This window comes from Microchirus variegatus (assembly GCF_963457635.1).
Source record: "Microchirus variegatus genome assembly, chromosome: 1".
NCBI lineage: Eukaryota > Metazoa > Chordata > Actinopteri > Pleuronectiformes > Soleidae > Microchirus > Microchirus variegatus.
Genome location: NC_139802.1, coordinates 45,795,165 through 45,812,347, shown reverse-complemented (window position 1 = coordinate 45,812,347; position 17,183 = coordinate 45,795,165). Strand labels below are relative to the sequence as shown.

Here is a 17,183-nt window from a genome sequence, read left to right as displayed (position 1 = left end):
GTTTATGAATCAGGTTTCATTCGTTTTTTAATAAATAAATACATACATAAATGAATGAATGATTACCTAAATAATATGTTTTTAAAAATGAATAAATACTGTTTATTATCCTTGAAGAATATTACGAGAATATCAAAATAAACGAATAATGGCGTGGAGCCAGGTTTCGGCTCTTTCCGGCATTTCTCGGTACTTGTCGTGTTTCTGCAGAAGCTTACGTCACAATTTGGGCGAGAAAAAAAAAAAAAAAAACAGGCATCCCCGAAGAGCGAGCCGAGCTCTCATCGTCCGTCGTCGATTCTCCTGCTTCAACCAAACCAACACTTCGTACGCAATTTTTTTTTTACACACAAACAAAACAAGGTAAGAAAACGCTTTTATTTCGATTGCGCTGTTGATTTTAAAATAAAAGTGTAAATGCTACTACTGCTGCTCGCGCTAACCTGCGCTGTTAGCTCCGTCCGTGTTATCTCTTTGCTGCTGCTGTGGCTAGGTTAAGCTAGGCTAGGTTAGCTCCGCTCCGCTCTGCAGCGTTAGCCGGCTGTATTTTTGTTTAACGACATGTTTTAAAAACGCACAAAACAACAAATAAACACAGATACACATAGAACGCGCTCTTTTATTCGAGAGGACGTATTAAAAACAGTAATGTCGGCGTTAGCCACCCTCTTAAAACACCGTTAGCGGTGCTTCGACACCCATCGCCCTGCCTGCCATTCAAACACAACGGTTCAATTACAGATTCTTATTCGGTGTTTATGTGCGTGTAATTACAATTAACACGAATATTTCCCCTCCTTGAAAGTGGATTTAATGTTAAAATGTGTGGATTTGTGAGGACTGGAGCTGCTGTCTGCTAAACGGTGCATTACTTGATTTGTTTAATTGATTCCTTTATGGAATTCAAAACAATATTTTAATGTTAAAGCGAATAAATGTCACAGTATTTTTAAATATGTTGGTTGTGTAGTCGGCAGCTTTAGCTTGTCAGCCATGGCAGGGAGTGAGGGAGCCGCCCAGTGTGAGGACACACACCGTGTGGACATTGTGTGGACAGTGTGTGGACATATGGACCCAGCTGTTGTTCCTCCTGTTACACCCTCGTTCATTATTAATGTCAACATGTGAGCTCTTAGTAAATGTTCAACAAACACGATATGGGACAGTTTTTAGGGATGGAATAATAACAAAAAATGACATTATTATTATTACAATGTTATGAATAAAGATTTGCCTTCACAAGTATTTGACCCAGTTAGTTGTAATTCTCGATATTATCGTAATAATTGTTACTTTATAGCATACATTTGATGTATTATTTATTTATGATAGACAGTCAGACTGATAGATAGATGTACTTTATTGATCCCATACTGGGAAGTTGTTATGTTGCAGCAGCATAAGACATCAGGCATAGAACATAAGAATATACTGTGCATTAAAAGAATAAAACAGGATAGAATACAAAATATATATACAAAAATGTAGAACTTAGTGCTGCGCAATAGGTAACGACACGTTTCCATGACGCGAATGACGTCACGTTTACCGGTACACCGGATTCCAGGCACCGGTTACCAGTTAGCGCCGTTAGCTCGTTTTAGCGCCGTTAGCGTTAGCCTACAGTCGAAACTGGAGCGGTCTGTTTATTAAACGAAAAGAGCAGCGCTACAAATAACTAATTTAACAACAATCCAGAGTCACGTTAACATGACGTCACGCGTGTCTTTTTCCGGTCAGTCGTCATGGAAACGTGGCGTACGTTAGCGCTGACGCCGTTAAGCGGCGTTGACGCGTTAACGTTTGACAGCACTTGTAGAACTATATATAAACATATGACGCTCTGAACTCTGCATGAAATTATAACCTGAATGCCAGTAGAAAATTTTAATATTTGAATATATGAACAGAAACCGGGATGTAAACGTGAGATGTAGGATATTGGACTTTTTGCAGATATCCTGTATAACGCTATTAGCAAATGCCTAGGTCGATAACTTAGCGACCTAGCTTAGCTTAACCATAAAGCTGTTCAATGAAAACATCACACCTGACAAACCATGTTCAGTCACTGCAATGCACGACGGGTTTTGTGGTGCATTCCATTTGTAGTCGGAACTCGGAATTTCCAGCTCGGAAATTTGGAGCAACCTCACCAACGTGGGATTTCTCTCTCGTACAGACACTGCTACGTTAATGTTAAATTAGTTTCCCAGTAAATCATTCGTACACATAATACTTTTCACGATTAAATACCACGGCTAGCTAGCCCAAGAAACTTTTGCGTGACTCGCGGTTCCGTAAATGGATATAAATGGAACGTAGCATTATTTAAAAGTTATAACACTAATTACAAAAACCTTGTCCATTAGTTTATGTTGGGTTTGAACTGCGAATTATCGTACACGGGTATGTTTTCCTATATCCAGTAAAACCTTTTAAAGCTAAGCCACGACGTGTGTGACAACATTGGGATGATACTGTGCTGCACCTTTTCGCTCCCGACTGTCCCAGCGTTGGTATTTTGACAGGCCGATGCCACATTCCTCTCATACCAGCTGGCCCTTTAATCTGAGGCCGTGCTGCTGCACACAGCTTCCAACGTAGTGACATAAATGCCAATGGGGAGGAAAGGCGTGTCACCCTGTGACCAGAAAGGAAGTCAAAAACATTAGCTCATGAAATTCCAACCTCACGAAAGTTGTAAATTGTAGGTATTTCTACGTTTTTAGAAGTAAATCTGTGTCGTGTTGTGGCTCTGATTGTTGTTCTCCTTGTAATACGGACATTAATTGAACTCGACGATGATTAAAGACGCATTTTTGCGTCATTAAAGTTGTAATTACACGAGCACAATGTTAATCACTGTTTGGCGTCGGTCTGGTGCAAACCCGTGGATGATGAATAGTGAATATTCGTCCATTGTTGTTGGGAGCCGCAGGGCGTTGGGAACAGGAGGTATTGAGAGCTTCAGCGCCGAGGCATTGCTAACGTTTTGTGACGGCGGAGTCTGAGCTCATGGACTTAAACTGGGACAGCTGTGCCACCTAAAATACTTTACTGTGATATTCCCACAGCTAGTGAACTGTCCCTCGACACGGCCGTGTTACAGTTACCACATGGCCTACATCCACATCACTCACTTTTCACTGAATTCACTTGGTTTTTGCGTCCATTTTACCCTGGGATTTATGTCTCGTCTTTTAGTTTGGACGGTTTAAAAGACGATGTAGTTTAATAAAATAAAAACCTAGTAGTGTGGATAATGCTGCAGTATTTAGAAATATTTGACCACCGTAACTTATACATTATACATTGCAGTAAATATATTTATGCAACAATCACCATACCTGGAAAAGATGATGTTCTTACTGTCTCGTTTTTTAAACATCTGAAAGTTTAGAGAACTTGTTTTAAAGGCGCCGTATGTGAGAATGTGGCCAAAAACGGTTACTACGCTCAAATTCAAAAAATACCTACCGATGCTTTTAGGTTTCGTTTTCTCCGCCATTGTAGCTCACACGTAACTGGCAACCCGGGGTTTACTCGGCAGCTGAGACTCTACTGACTGCAATGATTGATAGACGGCGGTAGGTGGCGCCACTTGTCGAAACGTGATTTAAAAACGTAAACATGATTTGCGGTCTGCAAAAGATTATTTTAATGCGAATATTTTGGCTGAACTGTTGTTGTTGGTGAGTTCAGTGACGTATTAGGAGGATTTTATGGCCAGTTGCTTTATATTTATATTTTATTTAATAATGCACCTTTAATTATGAACAATAGTCTTCCATGAGAGCAGTAGGTGTAGTAGCAAAGTAATAAAGCGTACACGGCTGCAAGGAGTAATAATAATGATACAGTTTTGAATCAGGATTGACTAAAACTGACTTTTATGCACGTTATTGAAAACAAACACGCACAAATCTCAAGTAAAACATTTTTTTTTGTGGACCCAGAAATATATCTCCCGTGACCCATTTGTGGGTCCCGACCCAGTGTTTGGGAACCACCGCGACGACATCCTCCTGCATATCGACCATAAATCGACTTACGAGATCCCAGTGTTTAGGGATTGGATTTGTTGAATATGTTTACGATGAATATGATGCTATTATAATAATAATGATGATGATGATGATGATGATGAAGGCGCTCACTGTGTTTGTGCTTGTCACTGATGGACGAACAGACGCGCAGCATGTCCACGTTTACTAAACCCAAACTCAAGGTAAACACCGTGTGCTCCGAGTGTGTTTCCGTTTGTGTGTTTGTGTTTGTGCAGGAAAGATGATTCTAGAGAAGTGTAGGTCAGTGGTGGTGACGGTGGATGGTGGTGTTTTGCTGAGTAAAGGGATGATGGAGGGAGGGATGGAGGGATGAGGGAGGGAGGGAGGGAGGGGTCGACGCATTGGGCTGGGCTACATCTTGGCTGCACTCCGTCTAGTGCGAGCGCAGCCTCTGCAGGTGCAATGCGTCGGTCTGTCTGACGCCGGGACTCCTTCCTCGACCGCTCTCCAGCAGCATTTGTTTTCAAGCACAGACGTTACAGACCCTGATGATGATGATGATGATGATGGTGTCACAGACGTAGAGTCGTCTCACCGTCAGCTGCGACACAGAGGCTTCACGTCCGAAAAGGTCTTCTCTTCTGTACGTTGTTTTGCGTTCCTCTCGAACTCGCGACGACTGTGTCGGGCTGAGTCGGTGAGTGTTAACGGTGGTGGTGGTGGTGGTGCATGTGTGTGTGTGAAGAATAGGCCTTTAGTGGAGTGACTTTTGCTGCATGACTTTAGTTTTTTGCATGGAAATGATACGCGTTGTCGTGGAGAACATAGGAACTGCGTAGCACTCGGCGTTTGCTAGTTTCCACTGTGTTTACGCTCGTGAAAGTTCGATTGTTGACTTTGTTTTTTAACGATCGAAAAGTCCGACACGGTCGTTTGAGACCTCGCGCGTTTGTGCCGAGTCATTTCAAACACACAATTCTTCTCCCGTTAAGAAGAAACACACAACATGACTCAGCTAAAATGCTATTTCTGCTTGTTTTTTTTACAGAGATGTATAGGATATCCGGCTTTAAATGCAATTAATTCTTCCTGCTATTGATTTCACTTAAGAGAACGATGAGCTAACGTATACATCCATCCCGTCGCGCGTTGACCTGACGTGACTCGTACATACAGTAAGACGAGCTGCCGATGCTGTAAGATGAATTTTTAATGGCGCCTCACTATTTACTGTGCGTTTGTGAAACATTAGAAATACTAATGAGCAAAGACGAGCCATTAAGCACCAGACGATGATGATGATGATGGGAACATTTCCTGTCGTGATTATACCGCACCAGAATAATTGTGTTTCACGACGTTATTGCAATGCTAATTTGAGCGCCTGCTGCTGTATGTCGAGAAAACGAGATTATGCGACACAAATACACAAAAAGCAAACATCTATTTAAGCTAAACTAGTAAAAGTACGTGTCTTTCGGGATATAAATGTTTCCTTTGACACCTCCTCGCTTTTAGAGTTTTTGCATTTTAAAGTATAGATGTGTGGAAACCTGTGTTTAATCCACCATCTGGTTCTAATATGCAAAACCACCATATTTTCTTATCAATCCCCTCGTCCTCTCCGTCCTCTCCGTCCTCTCCGTCCTCTCCGGCAGTGGAAATGGACGTCCTCGTCTTCTCGGGTGGACCTCGCCCATTTCCTGTAAATTCCTTCAGCCTCTCTCCGTCCTCGATCCTCGATTACACCGAATCCCTATTTAAAACAGATGGGTCGCCATGGTAACTAACTGGGAGTTTGTTGAACGAGTGACTTCATCCTCCTCTTCACGACGATGATGATGATGATGATGATGATCACACAGAAACATGCAGAATGGCTGTTGTTTCTAGGGCTGGGCCTCGTTTGTAATATGTCACATTATGCTATTGTGCGACGACGACTTTAACTGTTTTTTAAAGGCCGTTGCATTGATGGTTGTCGTTGTCCAGGACTTCCCGGTGAGAATTCCACAGGGTTGTTTGTTGATCAACATTCTGAGTGAATCGATAAGTGCAGCCTCTGCAGTCTTAGTCCTTTACTGTACGTCCTCTGAGCACTTAAGGCCTCATGTCTATAGTGTCTGTACATTAGGGTGCAACGATTCTATGAGTAAATATCTAATTATGGGTAATTTTTACGTCATCGTTATTCTCATTTTCATTTGAGAAACGCGTTGAAAACCTGTTACGGGCAACAAAGATGTTTTCTTTAGAATAAGACGTGTAAAGATCAAGATCTAAAGTGAAAAGTACTACTATTATAATGTATTTTATTAATGTTAAGTCCTCTGTGTTGAACACTGGTCTTGAACGTTTACTGTCATTCATCAGCTGATGAAACAGGGTCCCTACGCAGCATGAGAAACGTATGGAAATGTATGGAATTTAATTTAACCCAGACTATTATCTCACTGTCTAAAATTAAATATATCAATATATATTTAAATCAAAACAAGTTACTAACGCAACATGGCCGACCTGTAGATGATATGAAACTGATCAAACTGGCTGTAGAATGGTGTCGAGTTACCACGGTTACTGTTACTGACTGTGATTCTCATTTATTTATCATTTTCCATCCGTGTCGTCGTCATACGTCGATGTTAGTTTTCTCTGAGGGCTGACTTCGTGGAAAATGAGGATTTTAAGAGGAAGTTGGAATTGAAAGGATTTTAAAACCATTTATTTACGTCATATAATATCGACTGAAAAATCCTCAGTGAAGTCTGGAAAAGTATGGAATTTTGAAATGGAAGATATTCTCCTCATTCCTGACACGCAGCCGTTTTCTTCCTGTGCATAAATGCAGACCTTGAGGGTAGGGATTCCAGTTTCCTGTATCCGCTCCCGAGTCTCCATTTCCTAGTCCTATTATTATGACGATGATTATTATTATGATTATTCTCTGCGTCCTGTGTTGCGTTTTCCCCTCTCTCTCTCTCCGTGCCTGTAAAAGCACTTTGAGTGGACTTTGGAACGGCATAAAAACGCTGAAATGCACCGCGCGATACAAGCCGTTTGCTCGCGGTGTCGCGCGTAGGCGTCTGATGGAGCGAGTGTAGGAGGAGGGGGAGGAGGAGGAGGAGGAGGCAGCTGTGAGGTGAAGAGAAGCAGAAGCTGTTTGTTATCTGCTGCTTCAAGAAGTCTTATCAGCTGCTGCAGGGCCGCGTTCAGAGGGGAGGGGACGCGTCCCACTAGCTGCTCCGCGACGCTAAATATGTCCTTTTTCTTTTCTTTTTTTTAAATGGACGACGTTCGCTTTAGCTCCAATAACAATCAGACTGAGCGACGAACGCGGACGTGATTTTATAACGTCACGTGTTTTAACGCGTCACGTGACGCACGTAAAAAACCCGCTCTCCTGAGATCAGGTGACTCAATCGGCGTTAATGTACGATTATGTTGCCTCGTGTGCAAGAAGGGAAGCACGTGCACACACACACATCAGATTATGACGCTCACACAGGGATTACGTCGGTGCGTAGTCGGGTTTAAGGCTGAACAATTCATCGTAAAATGTATTGCAATCTCGATATGACCTGCTATTTACATCATTTTGACAGATATTAGGATTAGAAATCGCTGCGACTGCTCCATTTTTGCACATTTCATTAACAAAAATGTATCCGAATCTTGATTATTTGACATTTTTAAGAGTCTTTTAACAAAACGAAGCATAAGAATTGTATCACGTTTTTTGTTTTGCTTAATTAAATACAGCTTATATACAGTCTCTGGGTTTGGATATTGCACTTTTGCAAGAGAAGCACGTGCACACGCACACGCTGACAGACTGAAAAACATCGGTTTATGACGCTCACACAAGGATTACGTCGGTGTGTGTAGTCGGGTTTAAGGCTCAACAATTTATCGTAAAATGTATTGAAATCACAATATGGCCTGCTAAAAAACTATTATTTCCATTATTTCCACAGATATTATGGTAAGAAAGCGCTGCGACTGCTAATTTTTTGCAAATTTCATGAATGCAAATTGATCTGAATCTTGATTATTTGACATTTTTCAGAGTCTTTAAACCAAACGAAGCATATTTTATCTTCTAACAAGCAATTTTTTTTTATCACATTTTTGTTTTGCTTAATTTAATACAGCTTATATACAGTCTCTGGGTTTGGATATTGCACTTTTGCAAGAGAAGCACATGCACACACACACACACATGCTGACAAACTGAAAAACATCAGTTTATGACGCTCACACAGAGATTACGTCGGTGTTTAGTCGGGTTTAAGGCTCAACAATTAATCAAAAATGTATTGAAATTGCAATATGGCCTGGTGCAATTTTCAAATGTCAGTATACTATACTAAGAAATTAGAATAAAAAAAAATAGAAATAGCTGTGACTGCTCATTTTTGCATCTTTAATGCAAATGTCATTAATGCAAATTGATCTGAATCTTGATTGTTTGACATTTTTCTGAGTCTTTTAACAAAACGAAGCATATTTTATCTTCTAAAGAGCAAGAATTTGTTTTGCTTAATTAAATATAGTTTATATACATTATTTTGGTTTGGATATTGCACTTTTGCAAGAGAAACACGTGCACACACACACACACACTGAAAAATATCCGTTTATGACACTCACACAGGGATTACGTTGGTGTGTAGTCGGGTTTAAGGCTGAACAATTAATCAAAAAATGTATTGTTATCGCAAAATGTCAGTATACTATATATTAAAAAAATATAATTTACATTATTTCGACAAATAGTGATTAGAAATCGCTGTGACTGCTCATTTTTGCATCTTGAATGCAAATGTCATTAATGCAAATTGATCTGAATCTTGATTGTTTGACATTTTTCTGAGTCTTTTAACATAACAAAGCATATTTTATCTTCTAACGAGCAAGAATTTGATCACATTTTTGTTTTGCATAATTAAATACAGCTGATATACCGTCTGGATATTGCAATTTTGTCATATATAACTCGGTGTAAGTGTGAGTTAACTTTACTTCTTCCTTACATGAGTGTGTAGAATGAGGCTGAGGTCGTTTTAAACCCCCTGAGATGATTGACTCTCTCTGTGAAGTGGGACGGGGGGGGGGGGGGGGGTAGGAGTGTTTCTTTTCCAGGCAGTGAAGTCGATGCTAATAATGAGATCACACACACACACACACACACACACACACACACACACACGTACGTTTGAGAGTGAATGTTGTGTTTGCGTGAAGTCACTGAGCTGCTGGTTTGTTTGGTAAAGGTAATGAAGCCTCATGAGACCGAGAGCTGCTGACTGCAGCAGAGACCTCACATTCACTCTGTCTGCAACATCAACAAAACACACACACACACACGCACACACACACACACACACACACACACACACACACACACACACACACACACACACACACACACACACACACACACACACACAGACACACACACACACTCCACCGGACCATCAGCTAATGTGCTGAAGGGACAGACGAGCTCGACCTTGGTTTAATATCGACCGATCGATACTCGTCTCTCTTCCTCTTTGTCCGTTGATGGAGGCGGAGTCTGCGTCGCATAAACAGCTAATGTGCTTTTATGAAAGTGGGCGTGTACATAGTGCGGACCTGCAGCTTTGCTTTAATAATGTATTATTATTATTATTATTATTATTATTATTATTATTATTAACGGTCAGAGTCCCAGGTTCACATCCCAGCCCTGACAGCATTCACCTCCTGTTATTATTATGTATGTTATGATGATATTTGACTACAGAGGTGATTTGTTCACTCCTGCGTGGCTTAGATTTGCTTACATTGACCTTTAAAAGTGAGAACTGTGCCAAACGACGGTGCATTTGTAAGGTAAAGGTCTGAAAGAGACCATTGGCCCCTGGGAATCTTCACATTATCAAATCTGGCCCTTTGATAACGGACACCCATGGATTAAAGGGATTGTTTATTTTTATTATAGTGGGTGTCGGGACATTATTTTGGCTATTGATGAATCAGTCCAACATTTAGTCGTTTAGTCAAAGAAACCGATAAATATTTGAAGAGTTATTTTTATGATTGCAGCAATGTTTTACTCCGCTTGCGTCCGCCCACCTCCGGCAGAGATTACACAGAGATTACACAGAGATTATACAGAGATTATACAGAGATTACACAGATATTGCACAAAGAGTGCATCTCCGTCACCTTTTATGCTACACACTCATAATAATATATTCATGCCTCCATAAAAAGCCCACTTCAAAAATCCTGTACTGGCCCTTTAAATGTTGCGGTTTCTTTTTTTAACCACAGGACAAAAAAAAAAAGTTTATTAACTGAATAAATATGAATAAATCCCTTCATTAACTCTGTGAGATATGCTTTTATTTTGAAATATCGTCTGTGTCTTAGAGTGTGGCCTCTGTATTCTAACAGTGACAAGAGTCCTGGAGCACTGGAGTTCCACACTGAGTGGACACACACATGGTAGACAAACACACACACACAGTGGACAGACACACACAGAGTGGACACACACACAGTGGACAGCAGACGCTGAGTGCTGCAGTCTCTTTGTCCACTGAAGCCTGGTTACTGTTTCCAATGCCTGTGGAATGTCCGTGTCCCCGCCCCCTTTTGGTATTTGACTATTTCAGTCAGTGGCCTCTTCTTCTGTTTGCTGCACAGCCTGAGAACAGGATGAGACCATGAGGGGTTTCAGGGACGGGGGTCGTGGGGGTGATTCTGTTTGTTATATCATCCTGTTTCATGATTCCAAGCCAAGTCTCTGTAGAGACGGAAGTTTTAGCAGCTAAAGATCCTGGAAACAGAACTGTACTGTACTACAGACATCTATGAAGTCAGAGGCTGAATGTGGGTTTTTCTATCTCTGATGCCAATTTTTTGCTCTATTCATCTTTCTTCTCAGTTTTGGCCCTTATATTCAGCCTATTTTTTTATTTTTTTCTAAATTCGCTCTCATTTCCTGTCTCTCCAGGCTAAAGTTTGCCTGCAGTGCAATTATTCACAGTATTTCCATTAAAAAAGGATGTATAGACTAAATTAGGGATTCAGTATATCATCGATTACTAAATTAATCAATTTTTAATTGATTAATCAGTAAAAAAAAATCTTAAATGTGAATATTTTCTGGTTTTCTTTGCTCCGTAGAACAAAGAAATCATTAAAAAATAATAATTTTGGTTTGTGGACAAAAACGAGACGTTCGAAAACATTGTCATTATCATTTTCTGACATTTTATGGCCGAAACGATTACTCGATTAATCGATTTATGAAAATAATCATCAGTTGCAGCCCTAAACTAAGTATTTCTTGTAATATTTGGCACATTTTGCACTTTTTCACTGGGCTTTTTCTACATTTAAAGTCATAAAACTATGCAAAACAACACATTTAGGACATCAAATGTCTCGTTCCTTTCCACAGATGAGACAAATTCTGTTTCAACCCCGATATTAAAGCTTCTATGATTGATTTCACGTCTCGCTAACGATCGAATCCCTGTGTTTTTTTTCCTTGCGTTTTTCCACAGAAGATGGACGCCGCGGGCAAAGTGCTGGAGACGGCCGAGGACATCCAGGAGCGTCGGCAGCAGGTGCTCGACCGCTACCGACGCTTCAAGGACCTGTCGGTGTTGCGGCGGCAGAAGCTGGAGGACTCTTACCGCTTCCAGTTTTTCCGCCGCGACGCCGACGAGTTGGAGAAGTGGATCCAGGAGAAGCTGCAGATCGCCTCCGATGAGAACTACAAGGACCCGTCCAACCTGCAGGTGCGCTAGCGTCGCGTTAGCTCCCGCGCTATCCTCGAACGCGCTCGAATTTGTTGTTTTCAAGGTTTGAAAAGTGCGTGGAATCTGGATATTTAGAAGGATTTTTAGAATTTTTAATCCTTGTGCTGTTGCAACATACATTTGGTGTGGTTTATTTAATTAATAAACACATTAATGTCATATTTGACCTTGAATATAGGTGAATTCTGTTAATAGTGTTTAAATTATTATGATTATTTACTTATACTACTAATTTGGATTTAGTGATTTTCGTGTTTTTTTTTCCGCATCTCAGTATTAATTATATATATATATATATAGTATATTTTCTGTCATGTGTTATGTAAGAGGAAATCAGCAATTTAGCCTTAATATTGTTGTGTTTTACTTGATTTTCGTCTTTTTAATCCTTCAAATCCGTTGATTTTACTGTTTTTTTCACATTTTAACCTCGAGTTCCTTGTTGACGACGACTTTGTCTGATAAATTTAAGCAGAAATTAGTAAATAAGCCTTGATAATGGGGAAAAAAAGAGTGAAATAATCACATTTGAGTGCGTCCTGTATGTATTTGTATAAATATGTAATTTGTCACAACTGTAAGCAGCTTAAAAATCATGAAAATGGACACCATGCTCAAATTTGACCTTGAACCTCTTAATATGACTATTTTTACTTCCAGATCTCTGTCAAATTTAGTTTTTAACTGTTTTTTTTAAATACTTGACTAATCTTAAAACCTGTTTGAATCTAAATCTGTATTTAATTATCCATTAGAAACATTCCAGGGCCTCAAATTTGTGTTTTTCTCATTGTAAATAAGTTAATGTTTTGCTGTCGGATCATTTAAATAAGGAGGTTTGATCGTGATTGTCTTGTTTTTTTTTTACCGCAGGGTAAGCTGCAGAAACATCAGGCCTTTGAAGCTGAAGTTCAGGCCAACTCGGGCGCCATCATCAAACTGGACGACACGGGAAACCTCATGATCAACGAGGGACACTTTGCCTCCGAGATCATTCGAGTAAGAGTCTCCGTCAGTGTGTGTTTGTGAAAGAGTGGACATTTAAAAGCATTTACCGTTAACGCCCGTCCATCTGGTTCAGTCCTACACGCCGTACCGGACGCAACGGAGACCCGTAGTTACCAGTGTCAATTTTGGGGAGTATACACAAGTAGGTGCTGAGCTGCTGTGTCGCTCCCGTGTGCCGTGAAAAGCTCTCCCAGATCCAGCAGATCTGCTCAAAACCTTCAGTAGTTAGTTGGTTGTAGGCGAGTGGACTTGGTTTTGAAGACGTTTCACCTTCTCATCCAAGAAGTTCCTTCAGTAAAGAACTGTGAAACTTTCAGAAGTCAAAGTTTAGACCTGAAGAAGCTTCTTGGATGAAGGTGAAACATCTAACTAACTACTGAAGATGACCTGGAGTGACCAAGAAACCTTCACAGTTTTCTTTGTCCTCGCTCTGACTTTCTCCTCTCCATGGGTGACGGCCCTAATGTGTCGGCTCACTTTTTGTTTGGCGTCTTTTCCACAACAACGAGCTGTGACCTTTTTACCAAAGATCCACCTTTTCTTCTGCGTTGTAGACTCGTCTGGAGGAGCTCCATCGACTGTGGGACCTCCTGCTGCAGAAGACCAAGGAGAAGGGCACGCGTCTGCTGCAGGCCCAGAAACTGGTCCAGTACCTGCGCGAGTGTGAGGACGCCCTGGACTGGATCAGCGATAAGGTCAGACGACGAAAGGCTTTACAAGTTTCACGTACAAGTATTTTTTTATAGCTCCTAATCAAGCGTATGATCGATCTTCCAGGAGGCCATCGTCACCTCCGAGGAGCTGGGCCAGGACCTGGAGCACGTCGAGCTCCTGCAGAAGAAGTTCGAGGAGTTCCAGACGGACCTGGCGGCCCACGAGGAGCGCGTGAACGAGGTGAACCAGCTGGCGTCCAAGCTGATCCAGGAGACGCACCCGGAGGCCGAGCTCATCGTCCGCAAGCAGGAGGAGGTGAACGCGGCGTGGCAGCGGCTGAAGGGCCTGGCCCAGCAGAGGCAGGGCAAGCTGTTCGGAGCTGCCGAGGTGCAGCGGTTCAACAGGTAACGGACGCCGAAACGCTAAGGAGTCCACCGTGACGTTGTCATCGTCGTAATATCGCGATCTATGGAGTAGCCTGGGAAGACCCGGTAGTACAAAAAAAACATGTTTCTTTGCTTTCCTTCTGATCTCAGGGATGTGGACGAGACCATCAGCTGGATCAAGGAGAAGGAGCAGCTCATGGCCTCCGACGACTTTGGCCGCGACCTGGCCAGCGTTCAGGCTCTGCTGCGTAAACACGAGGGTCTGGAGAGAGACCTGGCTGCTCTGGAGGACAAGGCAGGAACATATATCTCATCTTGTCTTACAAACCATCCCCGAGTTAGAACAACTACTTCTACGACGACGTTCTAGTTCCTCAACCGTCTCTGCTCTTGTCTGGTTGTAGGTCAACACTCTGGGCGGAGACGCAGAGCGCCTGCAGGAGACTCACCCACAGAACGCCGCCCAGATCCACCTGAAGAAGGACGAGCTGGTAACCAACTGGGAGCAGATCCGCACTCTGGCTGCTGAGCGACACACCCGCCTCAACGACTCTTACCGGTAAAACACTGCCTTCATTTTGTCAAATTTTGTATCCAAAATGTGAAAAAAAGTCATACATTAGTATGTCATCCAAATTTTGACATAAATATTTTTGTCCAATTTTTTTGTCCAAAATGTGAAAAAAAAGTCATGCATTAGTATGTCGTCCAAATTGTGACCAAAAATGTTTTGTCAAATTTTGGCCAAATTTTGGCCAAAAATGTTTTGTCAATTTTTTTTGTCAAATATGTGAAAAAAAGTAATGCCGTCCAAAATTTGACCCAAATTTTTTTGTCTCATTTTTTGTCCAAATTTGAAAATAAGTCATATGTTGGTATGTCGTCCAAATTTTGACCAAATTTTTTTGTCCAAATGTAAAAATAAGTCATACGTTAGTATGTCGTCCAAATTTTGACCAACTTTTTTTGTAGAATTGTATCCAAATTTTGACCAAAAATGTTTTGTCAACTTTTTTTTGTCAAAAATGTGAAAAAAAGTAATGTCATCCAAAATTTGACCCAAATTTTTTTGTAAATTTTTTTGTCCAATTTGCCCTAATGTTTTTAGGGCAAATGTGAAAAACGACATACATTACTATGTCGTCCAAATTTTGACCAAAAATGTTTTGTAAAATTTTATCAAAATTTTGTCAAAACAAGTAATGTCGTCCAAAATTCGACCCACATATTTTTAACAATTTTTTTGTCCAAATTTGAAAATAAGTCATATGTTGGTATGTCGTCCAAATTTTTACCCAATTTTTTTGTCCAAATGTAAAAATAAGTCATATGTTAGTATGTCGTCAAAATTTTGACCAATTTTTTTTGTAAGATTTGTCCAATTTGCCCTTCTTTTTTTTGGCAAATTGTGTGAATTTTTTTGTCCAAAATGTGAAAATAAGTCATACGTTAGTTTTTACCAAAAAATTTTGTTGAAATTCAGACATGATTTCAAGTGCATGAACGGTGTAGCTCATGTTTCTTGAAAGTCCTTCCCTCCATCGTCTGCTCACTCCTGCCCTCTTGTGGCCATGTCTTCTAGGCTGCAGCGTTTCACTGCAGACTTCAGGGACCTGACCAGCTGGGTGACGGAGATGAAGGCCCTGATCAACGCTGACGAACTGGCCAATGATGTGGCCGGAGCTGAGGCTCTGCTCGACCGCCACCAGGAGCACAGGGTACATCCCGTCTCCTGCAAACCCTAACCACCGCGAAACATCTCCCCATTTTAATTCAAAAATCCTTAAAAATGTCCATTTATTTTGTTGTTTCAGGGTGAAATCAATGCTCACGAGGACAGTTTCAGATCCACCGATGAAGCCGGTCAGGCTCTGCTCAACACGGGACACTACGCCTCTGACGAGGTCAAGGAGAAGGTAGACGATTAGATCAGACGATTTATTTATCTTCACTAAATCACGACCACCGTGCGTTACATTCTAAAATGGTTTGTTGTGCAGCTGGGCATCCTGACGGAGGAGAAGGAGACTCTGCTGGAACTGTGGGAGGTTCGCAGGCAGCAGTACGAGCAGTGCATGGACCTGCAGCTCTTCTACAGGGACACGGAGCAGGTGGACAACTGGATGAGCAAACAAGAGGTGAACAACAAAGAGTCTTGACTCCAATGTATTTATTTCAGAGCAGAAACATGGAATACAATCACTTGTGACCTTTAGAATTATAGACTTTGTTGGTGCTTGGTCGTTTTCAACCAAAAATCCAAGCTCAATATGAGTTAATTTCTTATTTTCAGAGATTAGAATACCTTCAGTGTCGATTTCCGATGAGTAACCTGTTTTTCTGTCGTCTAGGCTTTCCTCCTGAACGAAGACCTCGGCGACTCCCTGGACAGCGTCGAGGCTCTGCTGAAGAAACACGAAGACTTTGAGAAGTCGCTCAGTGCCCAGGAGGAGAAGATCACTGTCAGTTACTGCACTTGTATAGTTTTAAAATTCCTACCGCGATAACAGACGGGTTCTTTTTAACCCCTGTGTCTTTTTATCTCCAGGCCCTGGACGAGTTTGCCACCAAGCTGATTCAGAACAACCACTACGCCAAAGAAGACGTGGCTACACGCAGAGATGCTGTGAGTGATTAGAATCACCTCGCTAACAACGACAACGTATTCGTACTTCTCACCCGCGATGATAACACCGTCCTCTTTCCCGTCTCTTCCTCCTCAGCTTCTCAGCCGTCGCAACGCCCTGCACGAGCGAGCGCAGTCTCGGCGCGCCGGCCTGGACGACTCGTTCCAGCTGCAGCAGTTCTTCAGGGACTCTGACGAGCTCAAGAGCTGGATCAACGAGAAGATGAAGACGGCCACCGACGAGGCTTACAAGGTTAAGCGTTTTGCGTTTTGAGCGCTTTGTGTTTGTTTGGTGCCGGTGTCGATTCTCGCCGTTCTGACCTCCGACCTCTCGCCAACAGGATCCGTCCAACCTTCAGGGTAAAATTCAGAAATACCAGGCGTTTGAAGCCGAACTGTCGGCCAACCAGAGCCGCATCGACGATCTGCAGAAGTCAGGCCAGGCGCTGCTGGACGGGAAACACTACGCCTCCACTGAGGTGGCCGGGCGCATGGAGGAGGTCAGCTCCCAGTGGAAGAAACTGCTGGCGGCCACAGAGCTGAAAGGTACGCATGCGTGAACAAAAGTACTTCAAAGTACTTCACGCTGTATTTGGTTTAGGACTGTCACTGTTTATCTGCTCAAAACCTTTGGTTTCTTGGTCATTCCAGGTCATCTTCAGTAGTTGGTTATATA

The 17,183-nt window shown here is 41.9% G+C and overlaps 1 protein-coding gene across 2 annotated transcripts in view; it reads left to right on the top strand.

Annotated features, from left to right (window-relative positions):
* Window positions 1-265: 265 nt before the first annotated feature.
* The window catches only part of sptan1 (spectrin alpha, non-erythrocytic 1), a 43,592-nt gene continuing 26,674 nt past the window's right edge, over window positions 266-17,183 (top strand). For both annotated transcript variants that reach the window (XM_083895324.1, XM_083895323.1), the window contains exons 1-14: window positions 266-363; window positions 11,576-11,812; window positions 12,707-12,832; window positions 13,396-13,536; window positions 13,619-13,899; window positions 14,032-14,176; window positions 14,286-14,440; window positions 15,464-15,599; window positions 15,696-15,797; window positions 15,882-16,019; window positions 16,233-16,343; window positions 16,430-16,507; window positions 16,605-16,760; window positions 16,849-17,053. In XM_083895324.1, coding sequence (XP_083751450.1) covers window positions 11,579-11,812; window positions 12,707-12,832; window positions 13,396-13,536; window positions 13,619-13,899; window positions 14,032-14,176; window positions 14,286-14,440; window positions 15,464-15,599; window positions 15,696-15,797; window positions 15,882-16,019; window positions 16,233-16,343; window positions 16,430-16,507; window positions 16,605-16,760; window positions 16,849-17,053 — 2,008 coding nt within the window. In that variant the 5' untranslated portion in view covers window positions 266-363; window positions 11,576-11,578. The remainder of the gene's footprint in view (window positions 364-11,575; window positions 11,813-12,706; window positions 12,833-13,395; window positions 13,537-13,618; window positions 13,900-14,031; window positions 14,177-14,285; window positions 14,441-15,463; window positions 15,600-15,695; window positions 15,798-15,881; window positions 16,020-16,232; window positions 16,344-16,429; window positions 16,508-16,604; window positions 16,761-16,848; window positions 17,054-17,183) is intronic.